The sequence below is a fragment of the Talaromyces atroroseus genome, assembly GCF_001907595.1.
Source record: "Talaromyces atroroseus strain IBT 11181 chromosome Unknown scaffold_4, whole genome shotgun sequence".
In the NCBI taxonomy this organism is placed as follows: Eukaryota; Fungi; Ascomycota; class Eurotiomycetes; order Eurotiales; family Trichocomaceae; genus Talaromyces; species Talaromyces atroroseus.
The window spans coordinates 584,109-608,389 of record NW_017971436.1 but is presented as its reverse complement, the minus strand read 5'-3'; the positions used below and the strand labels follow the sequence as shown (position 1 = coordinate 608,389).

Here is a 24,281-nt window from a genome sequence, read left to right as displayed (position 1 = left end):
GAGATTGTCTAGGTCTGTCTTGATACTTATCAGTAGATGACAGTAGTATACGTATATATTCATATGTGTGTGTGATTTACATTAACCATTCGACCCACCGGGATTCTAGCTCCTTGGTCACCGGGCCCTCGACATTGCGAGTTACGCCCCGGATCTTGAAGCCTTGAGAGATTCTGGGGTGGGCTTGGATGGCGCGAATCACGGAGCCGCCCCTGTACTACTGTAGCGCCAAAGATGGTGATGAGTTTCGACATATTGGGATCTGTTGGGAATATGGCGGATATTCATGATCCAAGGAACGCTGGGCCATGCCCTAACAACAAATATACTATAACAGGCAATCATTCCTGTTCTAGATTTATTAATTCTTGCCATTCATTTGTAAGCAATAATCGAAAGAAGATGCACAACGCTAATTTCAAGACTCGCTCTTACTTCCTACTATAGCTCTGTCAGAGTGTCACACAGAAATTCAAGGATGGTAAGATCTAGTTGTAACTTCCAGCAACTCTGCAATTGCTATCAACCGATCAAAGTCCTGCTCCAAAGTAACCCCATTCATTGATCCTAGGGAAGATCGCAGAACAATTTTTATCGAGGAAGAGTATAGTGAATATATAAAGCCTATCTTCCTCCATAATAGTGTGGGTGCATTCTCACCCATGAAATCCTTCTTCGAAGAGAGCTCTGCTTCGTCTAATCGATTCAGAAGCTCTTCTTTCTTATTGTGGAGTATCAGCGCCTCATGTATAAAGGTGAGCGAAGAAACTTCGTTTAGAAGATCTATCGTTTCCGTCGCTATTGATAGCAGCTTACGCTAGTATGTCGTAAATATAGAAAGTTTTCGAGGTTCATGCTCTGCGGACTCGTCGAGACTAAGTTCATGAATGAAGAGCTCTTCGTAGGGACACGGAGCAGTGAACAGCTTGATTACAAAGATATCCAGCGCCGGAAGTCCACGATGCGTCGGTGATATGATTGGCGCTCCTTCGCTGTCAAATTCCGGTCGCATGCGGCACGAGGTCAAGATCCTTAATCCATACACGAAATGCCTGACCTGATACACGAGCCAAATCCCTGCTGCATGATATCTATACTCAATACAAGGCCACCTCAGGAGTGTAGGGATCTGTTGAAGCTAGCAGCTTAGTCAAACTGCCTACAGCCGTAGTGTAGTTTGTCACGCTTTTCCACCAGCCAGCCAAGTTGCCGCTTTTCAGATTCGAGATATTCCCATATTTTATCAGCAATGCCCAGAACACCCGAATACAGACTAGTGCCTGACGAATCAGATCTGAACACTTGCTACAATGAAGGATCGACAGGGCCTCTGCTTCGAACCCAATCCCTCCACCAGACGGTGGCTTTGTGGAGAGACCATGACAGAGCTCCATGACCTCAGAGGTGGTAAAAGGCATGCCTCAAAAATGAGGCTAACGTCTGCCTCCGTTGATATATGATATATGCTTGTTTCATTGCGTGTGTCTTATTTGGTTCTAGATGTTGTTATGGCCGAAATAATGTTTCCAGCCATCGCAGGTGCGTCCAGTTGATACGCATCGACGACATTTTGGCCTTTCTTCGTCACATTTGATCTTCCGAATCCTGAAACGTGGTCAAAAACAGATCCTAATATCATAGTGTCTAATGTTTTGACTATACTACATAACCTACAGGTTATGCACCCACTTTTCGTCTTGGGCTTGAGCTTTTGTCGAGGAGGAATCATTGCGATCATGATTACCATGCACTGTTGCAAGTGTCTAATAATTTCAATTTTGTTCAACTTCGTGGTGAATGGATTGGGATCAAAAATGTGAGATCTTTCACGTCGTGCGATTGGACCTGGTCTAACCAGATATAGAAGACAGAGAGAACCCGCCAATCATCTTATTGCTTCCATACCTTAGACTGACCAATCATATCGAAGATATCTGCGATGATATCACACTAATTTCTCACCATACAGGGCTAATACTCGGATTTTGAAAATCGACCCCTCATTTTCTTCTATATTGATGCAATTCTTACAATATGCCGTCCATCTGGGTGGTCGTATGGATAGGCCGTCACTCTACCTATCCTTCCTGGATCACCGCCGAATTAGGCAATTTTTAACCCCATTCAACACTGAAATGCAAAGACAGAGAACCTTTTAGCTGCATACAGTTTTAGAACAATAAACCAAGCGGAGGAGCCAATCTGTCAATATTTAATTCTGGAAGCCAATATTCTGGCTCGTCAAAGCGTTCGCATTATGGCATCTAGGAACGTGACACGGTAAGTAGTGGTATTTGATTAGCGCTACAGTTACGTATCAATGAATGGTCAAACTTTCCTGGCAATAACTACAATTTGGTTTTGTGTCCGCTGCACCTATATATCTGGTACCTTGGGCCTACCTAGGTAGCCAAGGAGCCCAGATGGGTAGATAGAGGCAGTCTTCCAAGCTCCCACCGCTGACTAGGAATCATGTTCTGAAAGTCAAATGGCAGGGAGCCCTAGATAAGTGTCCGTCTAAGCATTAAGCAGAGCCACATGCGAGATGGTCTGTAGGGCGTACTGCTACAGTAATCAACTTCCTAGCCGTCAGTGAACCTATAAGCCCGTGGCCACTGCTCAACTATAACTTCCCAAAAGGCTATGTCACAAGTCTCTTATCTATTCCCCAGGCTATCCAACCTCAATTAGATCTATTTATAGTAGAAGAAGGAAAAGGCAGAGAGCATTGCTATTATAATAGCATATTTGACTGTAACGCCCGAATTTGAGACGGCTGTCTAGGTTTAATAATTTACAAAGATACTACTAGCAGCATAATGTAGTAACTTATTATGCAGCTGAGCAGAATGGGTATACTAGGAGTGAAATCAGAGATAGTAGGCATAATAGAGCTACTAGCCGCAAAATCGAGTTATTAGGTACGCACTGCAGATTAATGCAGATAAAAACTTAACTACAGGGAGTACCGTAATACCCAATGGTTGATCTCTTTTTCTGCTTATTGGCTATTATATTTTGGTTTCTCTGAGATCTGGCTTGTATTGTTCTTAGCTAATTTATGACGCACTTGGGCCCTTTTATCTATGAGAAGCCACGTACTTTACGCTTACGCAACCAGCATACATGCTCAAAATTATAAAATTGAAGTGATCTGCACCACTGTGCCCGTCTTATTGGAGGAAAATAGATAGACGTTGTCGTGATGGTGAGAATCATGGCTATGCCCAGCATGGCCACGTTATTGAGTAGCCATTACCGACGTTATGGCCAAGGACAACTGCACGAATAACAGGCGGAGACTGGCACAAGCAGCAGATAGTGTCTATAATCTCTAGGGGTGTTGAATGTGACAATGGCTGGTGTCGAGACAACCGTGGCGTCGTTCCAAGGTCGTTGATGACTAGGGGGCTTTTCTAAAAGGACCTTACTTTGCAGCTGGCCCCGAAATTTTCCCCGCTCCCACTTAAGTTCAATTGTAAGGAGCTGCTGGGTTAAGCGGGAGAAGTAATGGTGGTGACTGGATTTTTCCGGTTGAGTAACTGCCAAAATTTATCTTTACGCCCTGACTTACCTAGGTATGGAGTCAAAACAAGGGACACGCTTCAGCCTATCCTCGAAAGAAGGGAAGCTACTTGTTTATTGACATATCGCAACCCATAGAAGTCCCTTGAAAGGATATCTCTTAATACAGGCACAAAGCAATGCTATATCACGGAGATATTTGCGAAGATGTGAGACACGGGTCGAGAAAATGATCTCGCTGCTGACGTGTTTCCGAAAGATACGGCTCACAAAAGTTATCCACAAAGGCATCCTTCAGTTCCAAAATGATTTTTCGCCAGGTCGAGTACTGGGGTTTATGTTGTATGCGACCCTGTGGCGGCATGAAAATATGGCGACACGCGGCGCCAAGCATCGCCGAGCTTTTTCTTCACTCCTTCAATTCCGGCGAGACAACTACTATGTTCAAAGGCGGCAGAACTTAGAAGACACACACGTAAACATAGTTATGCGTCACTGGACATCTGCAGGATGACGCGTTCGAAGGACAAGAAGGAATCATGGTAACATAGCCCGGACCTGTCGATCTTTAAATTCGGGCTCCTCCTCCAATACCATGTGTATGATTTGAAATATCTATTCATCCAAATTGATCCTGCAAGTTTATATCACAATGATTCACTTATCAAAGACCCTGGCTGTTGCCGCAGCATGCTTGACTGGCCTCGTTGTTGCTCACCCTGGTGAGAAGGTTGATTCGCATATCGTAAAGCGCGAGATCGATGCTCGCGAGGCCATTGCTGCTGCCGCCAAACGCTCCTTGGGCGCTTGTGAAAGCTCCGTGCTCGCTCGAGAATTGAATACGCGGAGCGTTGCCCGCCGTTCTCGCACTGTGAACCAGCTTCGCGATAAGCGTGGGATCAATACCAGTAAGATATCAGTTATCGTCACAAACCTGCGTGTTTAGACGCTCACCCATAAATGCTAGGTCCTCAAAAGTGGCGCCGTGACTTGGCTGCTCTTGAGGTGTGGGAGGCTATTGACCACAACGAGACCGGCATCCTCGACTACAGCTCGGCCACCCCTGAATCAACCATTTTTTCGGCCAACACCAGCTGCATTCTGGCCCCAACAGTTACTGATGGCCCCTATTACGTTTGGGGAGAAGTGGTGCGCCAGAATGTCAAGGAAGCAAGCTACTCCGACGGAGTCGACGTCTTTCTCGAGGTGCAGTACATCGATATCAACACCTGCGGTCCCGTCCAGGGTGCCCTGGTGGACATCTGGCAAGCCAACGCCACTGGTGTATACAGGTATGTCACTCCTCTGACTGGGGCGTTATGTGCCGTAAAGCCATGTTCCTGACTATAACAGTGGCATTTCGGAGTCGGGGAACTATGCTGCTGACGGATGGGACTCGACATACCTGCGGGGTATCCAGCAGACCGACGATGATGGTGTCGTGGAATTTGAAACCATCTTCCCCGGCCATTACGATGGACGTGCCACGCACACCCACTTATTGACGCATCTGAATGCCACAATTCTTTCCAACCAGACTCTCGAAATAGGCACCGGCAGTGTGACTCACATTGGCCAGCTCTTCTGGAACGAGGTGCTGCGATCGGCGGTAGAAGACACTTACCCCTATAACACCAACACCCAGAGTATCACGTCAAATGCAGATGATATGTGGAGCGTGGTTCAGGCTGACAGCGCCTACGACCCATTTCCAGAGTACATCTACCTCGGCGGGGACCTTGACGATGGTCTGTTTGCCTGGATTCAAATCGGTATCAATGCTACTGCGGACTACACCGATAACTCGTACTACAGTATTGCCGCATATATTGAGGCCGACGGTGGCCACGAGAACACCGACAGCTCTTCTGAAGGAGGCGGTTCTCCTGGTGGCGCACCAAACAAGTGACACTGTACCCTCATTCAGTGCAGTGCCTCCGCATGAAGACAAGGCGCTGAACCTACCCAAGCACTCTATACATAGAAGATATAGAAGTGTACCTAGTTATGCTATGTCGGTATATGTCAACTATTAAGAGACAATTGAGTAAAGGCGACGTGGCGTACGAGAAAGACTACCCGAAGAGCAAAAGGTGCCCCTTGATACTCGTTGAATAGCAGTTCCTTAGCCAATAAACAAAGGAGCAATATCTTATTTTCTTCTAAACATAAACTTCTGACCTGCGTATTTATTGCTTTTCCTCTTGGATTGGGTCGGGCTAGGATCACTTGCTGTGGCCTTCATACCTCCAAGTCTAATAACTTAATTCAATTGGTCAATGTATAAACGCACACTAAACTTCTAGAAGTTAGTAGCCCTGTGGCATGCGCTAATCCAATTTTGCTCTAGCGCAAAACTTCCCGTGATTCTGAAGCTCAACCGGACGTCGGCGATTGCTCCTTCGTCATCGTTGGGAAGGTCAATTTCCATACTCTCATCTCCAATTTATTCATCTTGCCACGCCTACCTGAGCTTTATATTTGTGAGCTGCAAGGTTTATATTTGAAGACCGCCGTGTTAAGTCGAGTAAGCCATCCGTCTTTTAATCCAGCTGCCTGCATCTTCTTCGTCATCTGCCGCGACTACATGCGCATGCAGCTCAATATTCCAACGGATTCGTCCCACCGCACAGCACCCTCTTTGTACCCGGTCACATTCAAGATCGAACCTCATCTTATTTCTCTTCGCAGGCATCTAATACTCCCTATAATATACGTCGGCGAAAACAATGCCTGAAGCTGCCCCAGCTGGATCGAAGCCGAGCAGCAGCGTCAAGCTGGTGTTGCTCGGAGAAGCTGCAGTCGGGAAGGTGCGGATGATGCTCGAATTTCTGCTTCATACTCATATCCTGTAATGGGCTGTATGGCGATACTAATAACCGATATACGATAGTCGTCGCTAGTCCTGAGATTCGTGAATAATGACTTCCAAGAGAACAAAGAGCCGACAATAGGTGGTATGTAACTTTATAACTGCTCCACGGCCAAAACACCTGTGCTAGCGTGCTGACCAGGATTTAAACTTGGTTAGCCGCTTTTTTGACACAAAAATGCTCGCTTCCAACACGAATGATCAAGTTTGAAATATGGGATACCGCCGGCCAAGAACGATTTGCTTCTCTTGCTCCCATGTACTACCGAAATGCGCAGGCTGCGCTGGTTGTCTACGATCTGACCAAGCCGGCTTCGCTGGTAAAAGCCAAACACTGGGTAGCAGAACTTCAACGGCAAGCAAGCCCCGGAATCGTTATTGCGCTTGTCGGAAATAAGCTGGATTTGACCAGCTCTGGAGCAGGCGAAGGAAGCGATGAAGCGACTGATGCTGAGGATAACGGTGCCCCGGGTCCAGATGCTGATGCAGATGATGATGCAGAGAACAGCGATATTCCCACGACAGATGCACGAAAGATCTCTACCCGGGAAGCAAGCACTTATGCGGAGGAGGAAGGCCTTCTGTTCTTTGAGACTAGTGCCAAAACAGGCTTTAACGTCGCAGATGTTTTCACAGCCATCGCCAATGCCATTCCAGAAACGAGCTTGAAGGGCGCGAAGTCCGGACCCGGAGGCGGCCAGACGTCCCTTGGTACTGGTCGGTTGGGAGAGGATTCGCGGGTGAACCTTGGTGATCGCAATGCTGCTACAGCGAAGGAAAGTTGCGCATGTTGATTACTCAATACTACGAGCCTTTTTTTTTTTAATAAATTTTTATTACCCCTGCCACTCGTTTTTGTTTGCGTCTTTTGGCTGGCGTCTGACTGTTAAACTTGTCCTGATTAATATTCTCCAACTATTCGCTGTTATTATTTCTACCATCATTGCGTCCATACTGTCCATAGCCAACTGTGAGAAGCATTATAACATCAAAGTTTCTACGAAATACGATTGATTTACCATAGGAAACAAGATGTTGATGTCGGATATTGATATGGGCCAGATCACGGGATCCACTAATCCCGGAACGAAAACGCCTAACCGCAAACTGATTAGTGGACCGCCTAAGCGAGAGCGTCGACACGCGATTGGTCGATGGAAGGTAACGCACATTTGTGTGAGCGACCCGAAGTTTGTATGCGATTCAATCTTCTCCGCCGACCGAACGAACGACCGAACGACCTCCACGACAATCTCAGATCGAAGAAGAGAAGAGAAGACACATCTCTCTGTTCGCACAATCATGGCTTCCCTCAACAAGATTGCTGCCAACTCTCCTTCGAGGCAGAGCCCTTCTGAGTTGGAGTCCTCCCTCGCTAATGCTCTTTTCGACCTCGAGAGCAACACCCAGGACTTGAAGGCCTCTCTGCGCCCTCTCCAGTTCGTCTCTGCTCGCGAGGTATGCTGAATCAATACTTTCCAACGAGTTTTTCTACTGTCCACAGTGTATTTCAATGTCGCGTCCATCTTTGATTCAGAGAAGAAGAGTTTTCGATGTCGCATTATGGGTTACCGCTATAAATTTGCGAGACCGGGCTGGAAAGAGACAGGATGACTGTACTTTCAAATCAAGGAGACTGGCTTATTTGAAATTGGAATTTGTGGACAAAGCAACATTTGAAACCGATTCACTAACGCAATGTTTCTACAGATTGAGGTCGGCCACGGCAAGAAGGCTATTGCCATCTTCGTTCCTGTCCCTCTCCTCCAGGGCTTCCACAAGATCCAGCAGCGGTATGCCTGAGACGCAACACTACATATATCACAACATTTCCGGGCAGCCAACTAACATCTCCCAGATTGACCCGTGAGCTCGAGAAGAAATTCTCCGACCGCCATGTCATCATCATCGCCTCTCGCCGTATCCTCCCCCGCCCCAAGCGCTCTGCTCGCTCTCGCAACACTCTTACCCAGAAGCGTCCTCGTTCCCGCACTCTGACCGCCGTCCACGACGCCATCCTGTCCGACATTGTCTACCCCGTTGAGATTGTTGGCAAGCGTATCCGCACCAAGGAAGATGGCAGCAAGACCATCAAGGTTGTCCTCGATGAGAAAGAGCGTGGTGGTGTTGACCACCGCCTTGATGCCTATGGCGAGGTTTACCGACGACTCACCGGCCGTAACGTTGTTTTCGAGTTCCCTCAGAGCAGCGTTGCTGATTACTAGATGGAATCTTTTTTTTTAAAAAAAAAAATAAAAAAAAAAAGGAATGAATGAAAAATGAACAGTTCACTTTTTTTCCGTCCATTTCTTTTTTTTTTATATTTAATGTGTCTATTCTCTTTTTTCTGTCGTACGGGAGCCATTTTCATTTGTCTTTGGTATGGTAATCAATCAATCATCTCTGCTGCTGGGTATTCATTATTCTTCTCTCTCCCAATTTTCAGAACTGTTTGACCAAACTTGAACAAAAGAACATGGAGGGCTTTTTGCACCGGCTGCGAGAGAAAAAGAGAGACGAGGGAGCGTAACGCTCAGACGAGAAGGAAAAGGGGGAGAAGAAGTCATTCCTCTTTTCTTCGTTCCAAAAAAGTATCATATAGATGATGTATGAGATGAACCTTTTTCTTGTTTTCATGTCATAATCTCGAAAGGAACGTCGGGTAGTTGTTTATTTAGGCTTTTGACCTTTGCCCGAAATCCAACTTGAATTCTACCAAACAAAGGAAACCCTAAGTATGCCTAGGTGTAAATCGTATTCACCTTTTCTTCATTGAATGGCAATGGTATGTTAAATGCCTATTTACTCTGCTAATTGCTAGCAATCTTGATAGGGTGACAACTTGACCCTTTTTTAGGCTAGATAAAGAACATCAACTTGCATACATTACACCAGGGCAGGTTCCAACCGAAATTCCAGCATAAATTATAATGTTCCTTGACCGGCTACCGAGGCTGGGCAACGTTGGTCGAGTGGAGAGGAAATGGGTCGATGAATTAAGGCTGTTCTGGGAGGCCCCCTGACAACTTTATAAACATATGTTGCAACTTTGCTTGAGACTCTTGGAGAGCTTAATTTCTATTTTATTAAGCGTGATTCTGGATGCTTGCACCTGATATTGGAAGAAGAAATAAAGATTAGCACCGAGAGCAATACACATCTTTCATCTTGTAAGAGGACGATCATCTCTTACTAGTTCTGCTCCTCCTCCTTGCACCGGATCTCAGCGACAATCGATATGACTCGCCCCTTTCAAGTCCATCCTCCACAGCTGATTCCTCATTGAGGTGTCCAGAAGACCACTCACCAGCGCCAGAATCAGCATTTCCTTCTAGTATACCACCACCGCCATTCCGATGGGAAGTTCCTGTATTCTCAAATGCAAGATTTGCCATATTCGCTTCTTCTGTGTTGTGTCCATAGGTACCACCAACGGACTCCATTGTAAACGGACTAGCAGTTGGAGCATCCAGTGCCGCAAGCTCCTCAGGTCTAAACCATAGCGGCAACAGGAAAGAACGAACGGGGATAAGCAAAAGAATAATAACAGGGAACCCGATTGCCGCAATCGTCTGGGTGATGGCGAAAGTGGCGCCGAAGCCGACTAATTCCAAGATAACAAAAGCCCAAATAGCGCTTCGGCGTTCGAGACGTTTCAGTGGGTTTGATCCGGGAGTGAAGTTGTGGTCTTGGGCAAGAAAGACGAGTTTTTGAGTTATGCCATTCGCTTGGAGAGCTTGGACACCCATGATAAAGAAGAGACCTGCTAATACGCCCTGCGGGATCAGGTGCATAACTACGAGTAGAGGGCCGGTCATTGTGCCGAGAGTAAGTAGGCCCTGGGCCAGGTTGCTTACTCTCTGTTCTACCACATGATCGGTGATGCGAATGGGTCGGCCTTTGTTTGTCTCGTCGTCGTCGGAAACTTGTCGCGTTACGCAAAGTGCCTGGGTATGAAATGGTGCTTGTGGAATTAGGCCATTGGGGAACGGGATACCCAAAAGACCAGCGATTCCAGTGGTAAAACCAAGAAGGAACAAATCCCAGTGGAAGCCAGCTGGCTTGCGAAGAGGAAACTCCGTGCCTTGGGCTATGAGTGACGATACTGATATGGTTTTAGTACGTCGATGTCGTATATGAAGCCTTCTTTATTGGGGAGGGGGGAGGGCCAGTGCTCACCATTATGATCAAAGTAAAATAGAATAGTGAGTAAAATAGCAAACGGAATTGCCAAAAATACCTCACCAACACTGATATCCCACAGACTGACAAGCCAACCACGATCAGCTGTCGGAAAGAAAGCTTTGGATGTCGGTAATGTCTGAACGGACACGTCCCTCATGTGTCCGATGTGTACGAATCCGGTGAAGAACACGATGGTCAGAGGGGTACCATAATCCTCAATGAATTTCCGTACGTATCGTTGAAAAAGTGTACTTTCACCTAGCATCCCACAAACATAACCGCTCATTAACACAAGCAAAGCAACCATGATACTGACGTAGGCAGACGTTTCACCTGCCTTCCCCCATTGGCGAGTCAAGACTTGGATGCCTTTTTGCAGATAGATGAAAGCAACATAGAAGCCAAAAATGTCGCACGAGAATCGCGTGACATATGTCAAGCCGTTGCAAGCGTTCGTTATAGCAAGGATCCAGTGAAATATCAGAGACCAGCTAGGGATCACATCAGTATCTGACTAGGTACAGTATCGTATGCATTCTGGAAGATGGAAACGCGTACAGTCCAATCCAGAACATAAAGGCCAGATAATTCGTCCCCTTGGGAGACATAATATCGTACACCGTATAGTTGAAGACAGTGATCGGTCCTTGAAGTTATTAGCATATTCTACTCATGTATTCATATTCATCCTCAAACAGGAACCTACCAGTCACGCCAACGATAACAAGTGGCTGTGCTGCCGCGAGGGAGAAGACTACAGAGCCAAGAACAGATGCCAAAAGAACCTCATTGACTCCATAGCTCTGATTCGTCTTCTCAAACATATCCAGCGAGAAAGCCAGAGCAGGAAGAATACTAAAATTGAATGTCAGTCGGTTCTTCTTTCATTGACGAAATGAGCCGAATGCAAGAGCCTCATCTCTCGCCATCTCTCGCCGATTGCCACAAAAAGCTCAACAAGTTTAGTGAAAAATAGGAACATACTTTGCAAAATACATATAAACCGTCGCCGGCACAACCCGATAATCCCAAGCATCCGTCCAGTCACTCACGTAAAAAGGCGCTCTCCGTTTAATATCCTGAATCATCCCCTTAAACAAGTGGACCTTCCACCACTTGGTCGTCGTCGACGACGACGAAGAGGCGTAACGATTACTATCCGCCCTAGATAGCGATTCTTGTTGTTGTGCATCATCAACTGCCGGCCTGCTACGTCTTGATGAGGAGGAGGAGGAGGAGGAAGAAGGAGACGGAGAGGCATTTGACCGCGGAAAAGACGATAGACGCAAAGCACGTTCTTGCCAGTTTTTCTTCCTCGTTGTCGCTTCTCTATTACCCGAAGCTAAATTTCCAGAATTGCCTGATTGAGAGTGAAAGCTGGAAACAGGATTCAAGGCAATTCCCTGTGCACTGCTAGCCCCCGAGAGATCGGTAGACATGTTGTGTCTGTCACTATAACTTCACACGGACCTTACTTTCTCCGATATTTGGTGGTACAAAGATATGCCGCCGGGTGCAAGGTTCATGTCCAAACCTGAATACAGAAGAGTGGTATACTGTTTCTCCTCGACAAGTTTGGTGTAGTATATCGATTCCATGGAAGGAGGCGAAGACGAAGTTACAAGGTTATTATGGCTTGGAGCCTGAGGACTGAATTGTGGGGAACCCCATCATTTACTAGCGAAATGCGGTTAGGCCGCTTTGACTTGATATGTAGTGATAAATTTTGAAGACATTCTTTCTCCATGTACATCGTACGTGTATATAAATCAACTATCCAGACACGTTAATTAAAAATTTATATCCTACTCAAATTGCTCTTTGCGGACCGAAGCCTAAGGTTGATAACAGCGTTCAAATTGTTTGCTGGAACACAATGTAATTAGAAACTGAAGCAATACGAAGAACTGTAACAAATAGTACAATCAAAATGCTGGGTAGGCAAAGTTAGTAGTCAATACTTAATCAGTCAAAACCTCACGTCCAATGCTAATGATCCCACCAAGAATGCAGGATTCAATCATGCCGGTGGTGGAGGTGGTGGGGGCTGATCACTTGGTGGCTGCATGGTTGTTAGTGGTAACTCGACAAACAGAGAGTAGGTCCTAGGATACTCACGGGAGGAGGAGGGCCCTCGCCGGGTGGTGGGGGCGGAGGTGCCCCAGCACCACCGTAGTACATGGATTCCATGCCTGGCGGAGCACCAGGAAGACCAGGAGGTGCACCAGATGGAGGTGGCGGAGGGAATGCAGAGTAGCCGTAGCCATAACCTGCTTGACCTCCAGGAGGCGGAGGCGGAGCTTGCTGCTGCCAAGGAGCGGCACCAGAGGCAGCTCCTGGCGCTGAGTAGTTACCGTGATGCGAACCGTATCCGTAGTTGCCGCCACCACGGCTTTGAGCCCATGGAGCAGCGTCGTTGGTATCGCGGGATTCATAATCATCACGGCCCCGATGTTCACGTCCACGCTGTTGCCATGGAGCGACGTCCGAAGCAGGGGGTCCACGCTGTTGCCAGGGCTTGTAATTCGAGTCTTGCTGCTCGTAACCTCCAGGAGCTCCTTCGATGCGACGGGGTGCTTCGCCGTTGGGGCCAGAGCCACCGCCGGAAAGTTCTTGCATGAGTTGCTGTATATCTGTTAGTGCAATTTGTTTTTACGTATCGCTAGATAAATAACTTACCTCCATCTCACGGTCGACGGCATCGCCACCGCCAATGGCACGATGGGGTCCACGACCACCGTAGCCACCGTTGTTGCGCCAATCAGTGCCACGTTGACGATCGGGACAATCACGGGCCATGTGACCAGCATTTCCACAAACACGGCAAATGATATTCGCGGTGAAGTTGCGCTGCTCGGGACAATCGTATTTTCGGTGACCAATTTGTCCACCTGTAAGTGAATTAGCCAAAGTTAAACAAATTTTGAAGGAAAAAGGGACTTACAGTTCTGGCAAGCCTGGTTTTCATCGTCACGTAGGGTACCGTTGAGGGCGGCGAGTTCTCGAAGTTGATTTCGTTTGAGCTCGTTCTGGCCTTCGGGAATAGACGCAGCCTATTTCAGAACCAAATCAGTATCTGTTCAGTAGGCATCGAAGCAAATAGGGCGATTGGTAACTTACGGTTTCGATGACGTTGTGGACCAGTTGCTTCGCCTTGTTGACCTTCTCCTCAGTGTCGGCCATAATCAAACAGTGAAGATCTTCTTCCTGGTTGCTAGTGTGAGCGGCGTCAGATCGGCCCTTTCCTTCCTTGACGGAACCTTTGCCTCGAATAGCAATCTTGGCTCCAGATTCTTTTTCCATAGTCTTGAGAGTATTTCCACGAGGCCCGATAAGCAAACCAACTTTAGTAGAGTAGGGAGCTAAGTGTTAGTATGTCTGTGTCTCAAAATTTTGGTAATGCAACGTTGATAAAAACGAAAAGAAAAGCCAAATGGTTAATGGGTTAGCAAGAAACGAGAAGAGGCATCTTGAACATCACAATGCCTGCCAAGCCCGAATCGAGCACGGAACGAGAATAGATAAAAGGGCAAGCATAACATGGTTAGGAGAGTTAGAGGGTTAGTAATCATACTGAAGTTAATCTCTGGATAGTCATTCACAGGCACATAGACCTTCTCTTGTGTCTTGGTGGGACGCCTGTAGTCAGAGGGCGGGTGATAGTTAGGTATAACCTTCATTGCCCTCTCAACAAGTTTGTGGCGCTCATCTTCCAGGCGCTTGCGGTAGCGATATTCCCTGGTATTTACACGTCTTCCGAAGTTATCGTACTGTGGAGGTGGCGACGGCGATCTGTCGAAAAGTTTAGCTATCAGTAAAAAAAACCACTGCAGAAGTTAAAAAAAAAAAAAAAGAAGCATAACTCACCTGTCACCATCTGCGGGGACGACATCGTTAATGCGAAGCTTTTGGCTGATCTCTTCAATACGAAGATGTAGCGTATATGCTTCAAGTTGTTCATTAGTGAAATTGGCCATGATCATGGTCGGCAGGCCCATAAGGCCAGCAGCCTTGTTTTCCTGAGCGTCGCCCCAACGGTTGCGCTTCTTGCGCCTTTTCACACCGTCTGCGGGCTGGTCGGCTAGAGGAGTTTCAAGTTAGTATCCTTTTTGTAAGCTCGTGGGATAGCGCAAAAATTCACCTCGAGTTGGGCTCCTGCCACGCAGGGCGCCATTGTCCGAGGCAGCAGGTGTCGGTGTTGAGGCCTCGCTTGCACCCTCGTCGTCGCCTCCAAATCGGCGCTTTCCAAGAGGGATATTGTTCGAGCCAGTGATTCCTTGCTGGTTGCGCCACGACATCTTTGCCAGTTTTGAACGATGAAACAGCTAATTTGGTGCGACAGTAGAGAGCGAAGAAGAGAAAGCGAAGACAATCGAGGATTCAATTAAAATGAAGAGATCCCGCCACCACCCAGACCTAACCGTATTTAGTTAGTGTAGGCTACCATGCTATATTAGGACTAGTATGATATAAAACCACCTCTCAACCCCCTCAACAGCACTCGACTACAAAGGAATCAAATTCCAAATGGCATTAACTAAACCAAGCAACTCTTACACCATGATGCAATCATTTATACATTTCATTTTTTGGCATTGTCTGCCATTGTTTGCTGCACCCACGCAGCTCCCTCCTTCCTTTTCTTCTCCAGCTCCTCCTTGTTCTTGAGATCATCCTTGATCGTATGTCTTTCAGGCACATGTCTCCCCTTTTCCACCCCCGGCCGCGCCGCAAGTTTTTCCTCCCAGGCCTTGAGATGCGGGAACTCATCGATATCGACGCCAGCCCAACCAGCCGCGGCAACCCATCCCCAGTGGCTCACGTCGGCGATCGAGATGTGGTCGCCCACAAGGAAGCCGGATTTAGAATTGGCCAGATGCTTGTCGAGCACACCGTACAATCGGCGGGTTTCATTCTGATATCGGTTTATGCCATATTCGATATGTTCTGGAGCGTACCGGTAGAAGTGATTTGCCTGACCTAAAACAACAAAACCATGTTATCAATGTCCTAAAGCTTTTCGAAAGTTATGAACGGACCTTGCATTGGTCCGACGCCTGAGTTTTGGAAGAAGAGAAAATTATTCACTTCATAGTATTCTCGTGTTCCGCGGGGATATGAGAGTTTGTGTTCTGGATCGTAGTTTTCGACCAGGTATTGCAAGATGCCGCCAGACTCAAAAAGATTGATCTGCTTGCCATCGGTGAACGTATCGGTAATGGCTGGAATGCGGCCATTGGGGTTGATCTCCAGGAACCATGGCTCTTTTTGCTGGTTTTTGCTGAACTCGATCTTTTGGACTTTGTAGGGGAGGCTGGACAACGATGTTAGCTTGAGGAATAAGCAACGTATGGCGGCGCGTATAACTTAATGTGACTTACCCTAGTTCTTCCAGCGCAATGGAAATCTTGATACCGTTAGGAGTCTGCGCCGTGTAGAGAGTGATATCAGGTGTCTTATTAGCGGCCATGGTGGACAAGAGACGGGCTAGCCGGTGCGACACTTTTAAGGTAGGCACTGGGATTAGTTGTTGGGAGAACTCTGGCGGTTGTAAAGGACTGCGTTACTGTTTGGTTGCTTGAATTGAGTGAAGACCTCAGAGGATCAGGGTAGATGAAGATGGGAAATAATGAGGGGTTGTATGGCGTATTTAAGCTCTCGCCGCCAGCTTACAAATGCACGGCGACTTTCAGACTTTCACCACGGCATTCTCTTGTTTATCAATCTCTCGCGCAGAAATACAATGCAGTCAGACTTAACTATTTACTCGCATTTACTATCGAATATCAAACGGCCAGTGCAACAATTCTTGCTCTTTCGTAGCCATCTATAATGACGAGGGGCGCAATCATCTATCTACACATGAAAACAACGTCATACATCATCAGATTATTAAGCAATAATAAATATAAAGTAGTTACCTTGTGGCTAGAATTGTACTAACACATAATGTCTGTTATATTATTTTAGTTATTATAGATTTATATTCAATCTATAACAGTTTATTGTAAGATGATTGGCTCGCACAGAGAAACTTGATGTTCCACTTAGTCTTGCGCTCGGGATGGCTTCAATAAGCCTGTAGGGTTAGTGCCAGATTTAGCAAGTTAATGGATCAATGATATCCCTCTAGGCAATCTATAGGAGAGCTAGAGTGATATCCTGCATTTCGGTATAATGAATAGATATGTAATATATCGAGGGGTTGAAGTTTGATATATACACAACGGCCTCCAAAATTCCAACATTCAAAACGGGCAGTGTACAAGTCTCCGAAGTTTGAGTGTACAGGCCTTGTTATTGAGCATCCATAAACTTGCTTCTCGAAGTACATCGCGAGATACCTCTGTCTCAAGCTTGAGCAGCAGCTGACAAGGCTTGTATCTTTCCGTAATATGCCTTGGTGGGAGGCGAATCCATATACTCAATGACTCGAGAAATCTGCGTCCCATCATCACTGAAATACAAGAACCAGGCGAAATGAAGTTTCACATCTTCCCCGTCACTCCATTTTCCCGAAACCGCTGTTTGGGCGGCCACTTGTCGAGCATCCACGTCAACGGTCAGATGGAGGATCTCGGTCTTAGTAGCCGTCCAGTGTTGCATCCCCTGCGCAATACGGCCCTGATATACGGAGCTTGGGATTTCAACATCCTCGGGGTATCCCATGGCCTGACAGAAGGTAGGCGGTTGGAATTTGCGGGTGCAATTTTCTGTCATGCCACGAGACACGATGCTTGCGTCGTTCGCACGGGATGCATCTTCATAGCTGTGAAAGAAAGCCGTGGCCGATTCTTCCAGGGTTTTGCGTAGAGTGGAGGTGGCCATGATGTATTTAGTTGTGTTGTCTTGTTTCAATTTGATTGGTCAATGTGTACCTAGGTAAAATATGATTCTATAGCCGTGAGCAACGGTGATTTCATTCCCATCTTGCTCTCCGGCCTGGTATTCCAGGGATATTTATATTGAAGATATTGTATGTATACGGACGGTGTTAGCCCTTCTAATGACCGATATTTCCGAATTAATTGACGTGGCAGGTGAGGGTATTCTCAATATAGTATCATAGTTCCAACATTTCCAACATACGCTACGCTCAGCCTCACTATATTGGGTAATCACTCGGAACATCGAGCAATATAGGGTCTTAGTCTCCTCGCCTCGTCCTAACAGTTATTTTGTATGATCATTCTTATTCGTTTACATTTCTGGGCCTCTAGTAGCTATTCTGATAAGACTACCCGTCGCTTGAAAACCTCGTGCTCTAGCAACTTTAACTGTTGCTGCCTCAGCCACTATGCTATCTACAAGATTATATTCAGTAAACTGTGAGTCATGTATTACCAGAGCTGTCATATCTAGACAACTACGTGGTAATTGGCAGAAGTCCGATAATTGTACTCTTCGGACAATACTGCTATCGATCTGGTTTTAATATCAGTCAATCACTGCAAGGATCATTTGAGCCATTGATTTTCTATAAACACCATATTCACATTTTCCCCCGTATAAATCCATGATTGAAACATGCCAACATTGGGTACCAGGCTGAATACCTAGGTATTGGCCGAAGAGAACTCTCATCCCCAAGTCTCGGCTTTTACCATTGGTTATTGCAAGTAAGATATACCTAGGTATTCTCACATTGGTATATGTAATTATTGTATTACTTATAGGGGAAGAATGCACAAAAAGTTATTCTTGATTGCATTGATTACAATATGTACGCTTATACGGCAGATGTCTGCGGCATTGCTAGGGCTGGGACGGAATCCAGAAGCTTCGAATTTGACCACCAACTTCAATGAGACATTCGCCGGAGCACCGACCGGTTCAGATTTTCCTGCGTCACATCTGGGATACCAGACAGATGCAACGTCAGCTGAAGATCCCCCAAGAGACTCTTCAGCACATGCCGGACGCCGGTTTCACCACCAATCGCCAATCCGTACACATATGGCCTACCCACCAGAACCATCTTTGCACCCAAGGCCAAAGCCTTGGCAATATCAGCGCCGCATCTCACTCCGGAATCAAACAGAATCTCAATCTTAGTTCCAACCGCATCAACTATCTCCGGAAGCATGTCCAACGACCCAACGCCGCCATCCTGCTGGCGGCCACCATGGTTCGAAACCACAATGCCTTGAACACCATGGTCAACAGCCCTTTTGGCATCGGCAACAGTCTGAATGCCTTTCAATACAATGGGGCCGTCCCAATTTTCTTGCAAGAACTTGATGTCGCTCCATCCATGGCTCGTTCCTGGAAACATGATGTGTGCCCATTCGGAGGCCGCCTTCGAAACGTCATCTTTGATGGAGACGCCGTACTTTTTCTGGAAATGTTCTTGGAAAACTGGATCCGAAAAGCCGATCTCGACGCCAATGTTGTCGCTGCGAAGGAAAGGGTTGTACCCATTATTGAGATCACTCGGCCGCCAGCCAAGTATATAGGTGTCGAGTGTCACCACTAGCACTTTATACCCGTTGTCCTTGGCTCTTTTCAGGAGGCTGGCAGTTATATTATTGTGTTCATTGGCTGGCCAGTAGAGTTGGTACCAGCGTGGGCCATCGCCATTAGCAGCCGCGACATCCTCAGTGCTTGTCGACGTTGCGGAACTCAGGATATAAGTCACGCTTTCCTCGTTCGCAACCTTTGCGACGGCGCGTTCGCCGTCGCGATGAAAGATCTTCTGCACCCCCACGGGGGCTATAGCAATAGGATAGTCATACTCGTCGCCGAACACGCTCGTTTTCAGGTTTGGGAAGCCGGATCTCACCAGGCGCGATGGAACGATCCCCCATTTCTTAAAAGCCGCCCGGTTGTTGTCGTCGGTTTCTCTGATGCCAGCAGAACCCCAAACATAACCAAAACTGTCAGCTGGCAGGCGCGCCTTCGCCAGGGCCTCCCATTCAAGGGCATTGAATGTGAAGGGCGGTCTCTCATCATGAAGGCCCGACGTGTAGACCTGGGCCTCGTAGCTAAACGGGGTAGGGTTGGCAGTGTGGTTCATTGTGCGCCCTTTCACTGAACGAAGTCGACGGAGGAAATGAGATGGAACCTGGAATCTGCGTGTGAAGAACAGCACCATATACTCCCACATATGCAATTATAATGAATGGCGGGTTCGCGATGGCACGCGAATGATGTAGTTGTGGGTCGACGCAAGCGGAAGTGTCGGGACATATTCTGAGGACGATAACTTGGTTTCTCTCTTTTTCTTTTATCATTTTCTTTTTCTTTGCAGTTCTTGAGCCAGGGAATGGGAATGAACCTGGGACGCGTGCTCTGATGTCATCGCTCGCCTTTACCGGATCCAAGCTCCACTCAGCGCATCAGGAAAAGAAGGCTCACGATGCTCCATGCCAGAGTCTAAGATGCTTTCACAGACCGAATTTCCGGGATAAATTCGCTTGTGGAGATTATTGCTTTTTTTTTCTCGTGTCGTCAGCATGTCGTCGACCTAACAAGCTTGTATGGTTCACATAACAACTGATCGATCCTCGGGGTCATATTTGTGAAATCCAATCTGCTGTGGTAGAGAAAATCATGCCTCAATCAAAGTTCGAACATCTGCCCCGTGCAGCGTCGGGGCCTATCGAATGCCCCTACGAGGTGCGTTTTGGACCTAGCATGCTTTACTGCGTTGATGGAACTAAACGAATGAATTCAGGGCACGACACTCATGCATATTGCGTACTACAACAAAGGCTCCGCATTCCCAGAGGATGAAAGAAAAGCATTCAAACTCGAGGGCCTTCTGCCCCCCGGGATACAATCGTTGGAGGAGCAAGTAGAAAGGGCCTACCAGCAATACGCAAGTCGGCCCGATGACCTGGCCAAAAACACCTTCATGGCTAGCATGAAGGCGCAAAACGAAGTGCTATACTACAAAGTATTGTGTTATTACGGCGAACGAGAGAAGGTTGGCATGCTGATGTTTTGTTATAGCTTCTACAGGAGCATCTGAAGGAGATGTTTAGTGTGATTTACACTCCGACAGAAGCAGAGGCAATTCAAAACTATTCCCGTCTGTTTCGAAAGCCGGAGGGTTGCTTTCTGAATATCAATGCCCAGGACAAGATTGAAGGAATCTTGAACAATCTTGAGGTAGAAGAAGACATCGATTACATCGTTGTCAGTGACGGGGAACAGGTGAAACAGTCTTCTATAATCCCCTGTTGAAGTATGGTGCGCTAATCCCCAGCCATAGATACTGGGAATCGGTGATCAAGGCGTGGGCGCCATCTTGATCTCAACTGCCAAGTTGGCTATTACGACGGCATGCGGTGGAATCCATCCATCCAGACAGCTTCCGGTGGTGCTTGACTGTGGAACAAACGTAAGATAGATCGACCAGTTCAATAAGCATTGAACAAAACTGACAAAAAATAATTCAAAGAACGAGAAATTGCTCAATGACCCATTGTATTTGGGTCTTCGACAACGACGTGCTCGAGGAAAGGAATATGATGCATTCGTGGACCATTTTGTTCACGCTGCAAAGAAGAGATTTCCCAGGGCATACATTCACTTGTGAGTACCCAGCCTGGTCATGTATTTATTGAAAAATTTTTGACATGTCATTCCAGTGAGGATTTTGGACTGCCAAACGCGAAACGCATCCTGGATAAATACAAGCAGCAGATACCCTGCTTCAATGACGATATTCAGGGAACAGGTTGCGTTACTCTGGCAGCCTTGATAACGGGTCTTCATGTGAGCAAAGTCAAATTTGACGATGTTCGAATTGTCTGTTTCGGTGCTGGATCAGCCGGTACAGGTATTGCAGATCAAATCAGCGATGCAATAGCCACCGAAGCGCAAAAAGAAAAGTCTGAAGCAATGAAGCAGATCTGGTATGCTCTAATTAGTACCTAAGCTATGTCTGGTTTCTAAGCAACTAAACGAAATTCTATATAGGTGTATCGATAAGCCTGGTCTCCTGCTCAAATCTCAAGGGGATAAGCTCACACCAGCACAAACCCCCTTCGCAAAAGATGACAACGAGTGGCCGGATGGCGAGGGTCTTGATCTGCTTTCCGTAGTAAAGAGAGTAAAGCCTCATGTCCTGATTGGAACTTCGACTCAACCGGGGGCTTTCAGCGAAGAAATAATCAAGGAAATGGCTAAGCATGTTGAGAACCCGATTGTGTTCCCATTGAGCAATCCTACTAAGCTCCATGAAGCCAAACCCCAGGATATCACTGATTGGACAAAAGGGCAAGCTCTGATAGCCACTGGAAGCCCATTTCCTCCAGCAAAGTACAGCAATGTTGAAAAGGAGATTGGTAAGTTGGCCTCTCAAGTGGTAAGATGGATGACCCCGCTGACCATGGCATAGCGGAATGTAACAACTCTACAGCCTTCCCGGGGATTGGTCTCGGATCAATCTTGTCTCGAACACGTCGGCTGTCAGTGAAGATGGTGGTGGCTGCATCCAAAGCATTAGCAGCCAAGGCTCCTGCGCTCCAAGATGCGACAAAGCCACTACTGCCTGACGTCGAAGACGTGCGAGAGATAAGCGTGAATGTTGCTAAGGCTGTTGTTCAACAAGCCGTGCAGGAAGGACTGGCTCAAGAACAGGGTATTCCAGGCAATGAGGACGAGCTGGAGGAATGGATCCGGGCGCAGATGTGGGAACCCAAGTATCGGTCCCTGAAGAAAGTTAGACAAACTAAAGACTAGAAAAGACACGCAATAGAAAACTAGATAGCTAAATTCCACATGCGAGGCAGAAGGTGCTGCAACAAGGCAGATGAATGAGTGTCAGAACTTGGAGTATTTCTCTTGCTGGCCTGTCTATAGTCTCACGCCACATCTCTGTTATGATTAGAAGCCCGCTCCAAAGATTCTCCTCCACATGTTTGGGACCAAGATCATTAATGAAAGCGCTGGTTTTGAGGTGGGTATTCGGTATTCCGCAAAGTGCCGGATGCAAACCTGATAGATAGGTAAGAAGGGATGAGGTCATAAGTCATTCGCTCTATAAATTCCACGCCCATCATGAATGAATCCGCATCACCGTAACTTCCTATGGCTCTACAGACAATGAAACCCTTCACCAGCAGGCAAAAGGTAAGCCTCAAAGACCGGCTGTGCCAGGTCTCTTGGGGCTGGTTCTCCATATCCATGGCTACCGGCGGTATCGCCATCCTCTTGAAAAATACACCGCACAAGTTCCACGGCCTCGATACAATCGGCAAGATCTTCTTCATTCTAAACCTCGTCATTTTCATCACCGTTTTCTTGTGCTTGGGCCTTCGCTTCTGCACCAAGCCGTCAGCCCTGAGAGAATCTTTTGACCATCCCAACGAGAGCTATTTTGCAGGAACGTGCCTGCTAGCAGTGGCGACAATCATCATTGGATCTGAAATCTATGGGACGGATGCCTGTGGTCCCTGGCTGCAGGTTGCCTTGCGCATCGTCTTCTGGATATACGCTGCTTGCTCCATCCTGGAGGCTCTATTCCACAACTGGTATCTCTATCACCGCAGTATGGCTAGTCGGCAACCCTTTCCGATTGTTCGACTATTACCATCTTTTCCTGCTATGCTTGCCGGTACCATCGCGTCGGTTATTGCGTCTAATCAGCCCCGAAACCAAGCATTGCCTATTATTATCTGTGGCGTCACGTTGCAGGGCTTCGGGTATATCGTTTCATTTTTTATCTACGCAGAGTACACATTTTTCCTGAACAAGAAGGGTCTCCCATCCCCTCCTGAGAGGCCGGAAATGTTCATTGCCGTCGGACCGTGGAGCTTCACTGCACTCGCACTGATTGGGATGGCGGAGGAGGCTATAGAGAAGTTTCCTTCGCGATATATCATTTCTTACGCAGACCCTTCCTTCACTGGAGATAGCTCTGTGACGGCTAGCACTATCGTACTAGTCCTTGCCACGATGGTAGCCATTTTCCTGTGGACTATGGCCTTTTTCCATCTCTGCGTAGCCATTATAAGTCTTGTGGCAGCCTGTCGGGTCTTCGGGGGGCCTGGAATGGCGGCCATGTCGCTTACATACTGGAGCATGGTGTTTCCGAACACCGGTTTTGTGTTAGCAACAGTTAGAATCGGACAGGTCTTGCAGTCTGAAGCAGTCCTATGGGTGACATCAGTTTTGACGGTCTTGCAGGTTGCCGTATGGTTGACGGTAGCGGCGGCGACAATATGGGCAGTTGGAAGTCGTCGCATGCTGTGGCCAGAGCACATGGAGAAAGAATAAAGGAGAGAGAAAGGAGGGCGGAGCGAAAGACAAATCTCGGATTGATAATGACAAATTAACGTCGCTTGGACGTGCAACTTGTATATGGCGAATCAATAGGTCAGTTATAGATATTTTCAGCTTCAACATGGTACCCTATATCTAGCAAAACCAACCAGCCTACTTTAGTGGAGTGTTTGAAGGCATAACTACAGTAATCCGATGCTGACTGGCCATTATCATTGCTGCCTACCACAGTTATCTCTTATTTCATGGAACAGCCCAGGTAATCTACATTGATAATCGGTATATATAGCTGTCTGTGAGAGAACTGTTCAGCTTCTCATTTCTCCGTGTTCACCTGGATTTCTACCAATGGCTAGGATACTGGTGTGGCCTCGTTCCGGTAAAAATATTGGGAACATTTTGAGGCACAAATTACTAAAAAAGCTAATCATGAAATGGTAGCCTTCACTTTGGATACAGTCCAGAC

General features: G+C 47.1%; 9 protein-coding genes across 9 annotated transcripts; 4 read left to right on the top strand and 5 right to left on the bottom strand.

Annotated features, from left to right (window-relative positions):
* Positions 1-1,310: 1,310 nt before the first annotated feature.
* UA08_04090 (hypothetical protein) lies at positions 1,311-1,864 on the top strand (the record flags this gene model as incomplete). The annotated part of the gene is made up of 3 exons (XM_020266375.1): positions 1,311-1,407; positions 1,501-1,539; positions 1,677-1,864. The coding sequence occupies 3 exons, from the start codon at positions 1,311-1,313 to the stop codon at positions 1,862-1,864; spliced, it is 324 nt and encodes a 107-aa protein (XP_020120651.1).
* Positions 1,865-4,177: 2,313 nt separating this feature from the next.
* UA08_04089 (hypothetical protein) lies at positions 4,178-5,434 on the top strand (the record flags this gene model as incomplete). Its single annotated transcript, XM_020266374.1, has 3 exons — positions 4,178-4,433; positions 4,493-4,817; positions 4,879-5,434. The coding sequence occupies 3 exons, from the start codon at positions 4,178-4,180 to the stop codon at positions 5,432-5,434; spliced, it is 1,137 nt and encodes a 378-aa protein (XP_020120650.1).
* Positions 5,435-6,254: 820 nt separating this feature from the next.
* On the top strand, positions 6,255-8,622 carry UA08_04088 (hypothetical protein; the record flags this gene model as incomplete). Its single annotated transcript, XM_020266372.1, has 6 exons — positions 6,255-6,335; positions 6,419-6,482; positions 6,557-7,177; positions 7,422-7,855; positions 8,108-8,190; positions 8,256-8,622. The coding sequence occupies 6 exons, from the start codon at positions 6,255-6,257 to the stop codon at positions 8,620-8,622; spliced, it is 1,650 nt and encodes a 549-aa protein (XP_020120747.1).
* A 957-nt stretch (positions 8,623-9,579) lies between these two features.
* On the bottom strand, positions 9,580-12,021 carry UA08_04087 (hypothetical protein; the record flags this gene model as incomplete). The annotated part of the gene is made up of 5 exons (XM_020266371.1): positions 9,580-10,502; positions 10,577-11,073; positions 11,141-11,228; positions 11,289-11,437; positions 11,567-12,021. The coding sequence occupies 5 exons, from the start codon at positions 12,019-12,021 to the stop codon at positions 9,580-9,582; spliced, it is 2,112 nt and encodes a 703-aa protein (XP_020120746.1).
* A 581-nt stretch (positions 12,022-12,602) lies between these two features.
* On the bottom strand, positions 12,603-14,880 carry UA08_04086 (Branchpoint-bridging protein; the record flags this gene model as incomplete). The annotated part of the gene is made up of 8 exons (XM_020266370.1): positions 12,603-12,644; positions 12,701-13,207; positions 13,262-13,473; positions 13,527-13,635; positions 13,703-13,926; positions 14,157-14,374; positions 14,450-14,663; positions 14,724-14,880. 8 exons carry the CDS (start codon positions 14,878-14,880, stop codon positions 12,603-12,605), a joined length of 1,683 nt encoding a protein of 560 aa, XP_020120749.1.
* Positions 14,881-15,164: 284 nt separating this feature from the next.
* On the bottom strand, positions 15,165-16,052 carry UA08_04085 (hypothetical protein; the record flags this gene model as incomplete). The annotated part of the gene is made up of 3 exons (XM_020266369.1): positions 15,165-15,562; positions 15,622-15,896; positions 15,964-16,052. The coding sequence occupies 3 exons, from the start codon at positions 16,050-16,052 to the stop codon at positions 15,165-15,167; spliced, it is 762 nt and encodes a 253-aa protein (XP_020120748.1).
* An 881-nt stretch (positions 16,053-16,933) lies between these two features.
* Positions 16,934-17,410, bottom strand: UA08_04084 (hypothetical protein; the record flags this gene model as incomplete). Its single annotated transcript, XM_020266368.1, has 1 exon — positions 16,934-17,410. The coding sequence occupies one exon, from the start codon at positions 17,408-17,410 to the stop codon at positions 16,934-16,936; it is 477 nt and encodes a 158-aa protein (XP_020120745.1).
* Positions 17,411-18,383: 973 nt separating this feature from the next.
* UA08_04083 (putative lactate 2-monooxygenase) lies at positions 18,384-19,598 on the bottom strand (the record flags this gene model as incomplete). Its single annotated transcript, XM_020266367.1, has 1 exon — positions 18,384-19,598. One exon carries the CDS (start codon positions 19,596-19,598, stop codon positions 18,384-18,386), a length of 1,215 nt encoding a protein of 404 aa, XP_020120744.1.
* A 536-nt stretch (positions 19,599-20,134) lies between these two features.
* On the top strand, positions 20,135-23,809 carry UA08_04082 (hypothetical protein; the record flags this gene model as incomplete). The annotated part of the gene is made up of 10 exons (XM_020266366.1): positions 20,135-20,200; positions 20,259-20,480; positions 20,537-20,722; positions 20,799-20,927; positions 20,988-21,121; positions 21,178-21,444; positions 21,509-21,876; positions 21,951-22,252; positions 22,422-22,490; positions 22,634-23,809. 10 exons carry the CDS (start codon positions 20,135-20,137, stop codon positions 23,807-23,809), a joined length of 2,919 nt encoding a protein of 972 aa, XP_020120743.1.
* Positions 23,810-24,281: the final 472 nt, after the last annotated feature.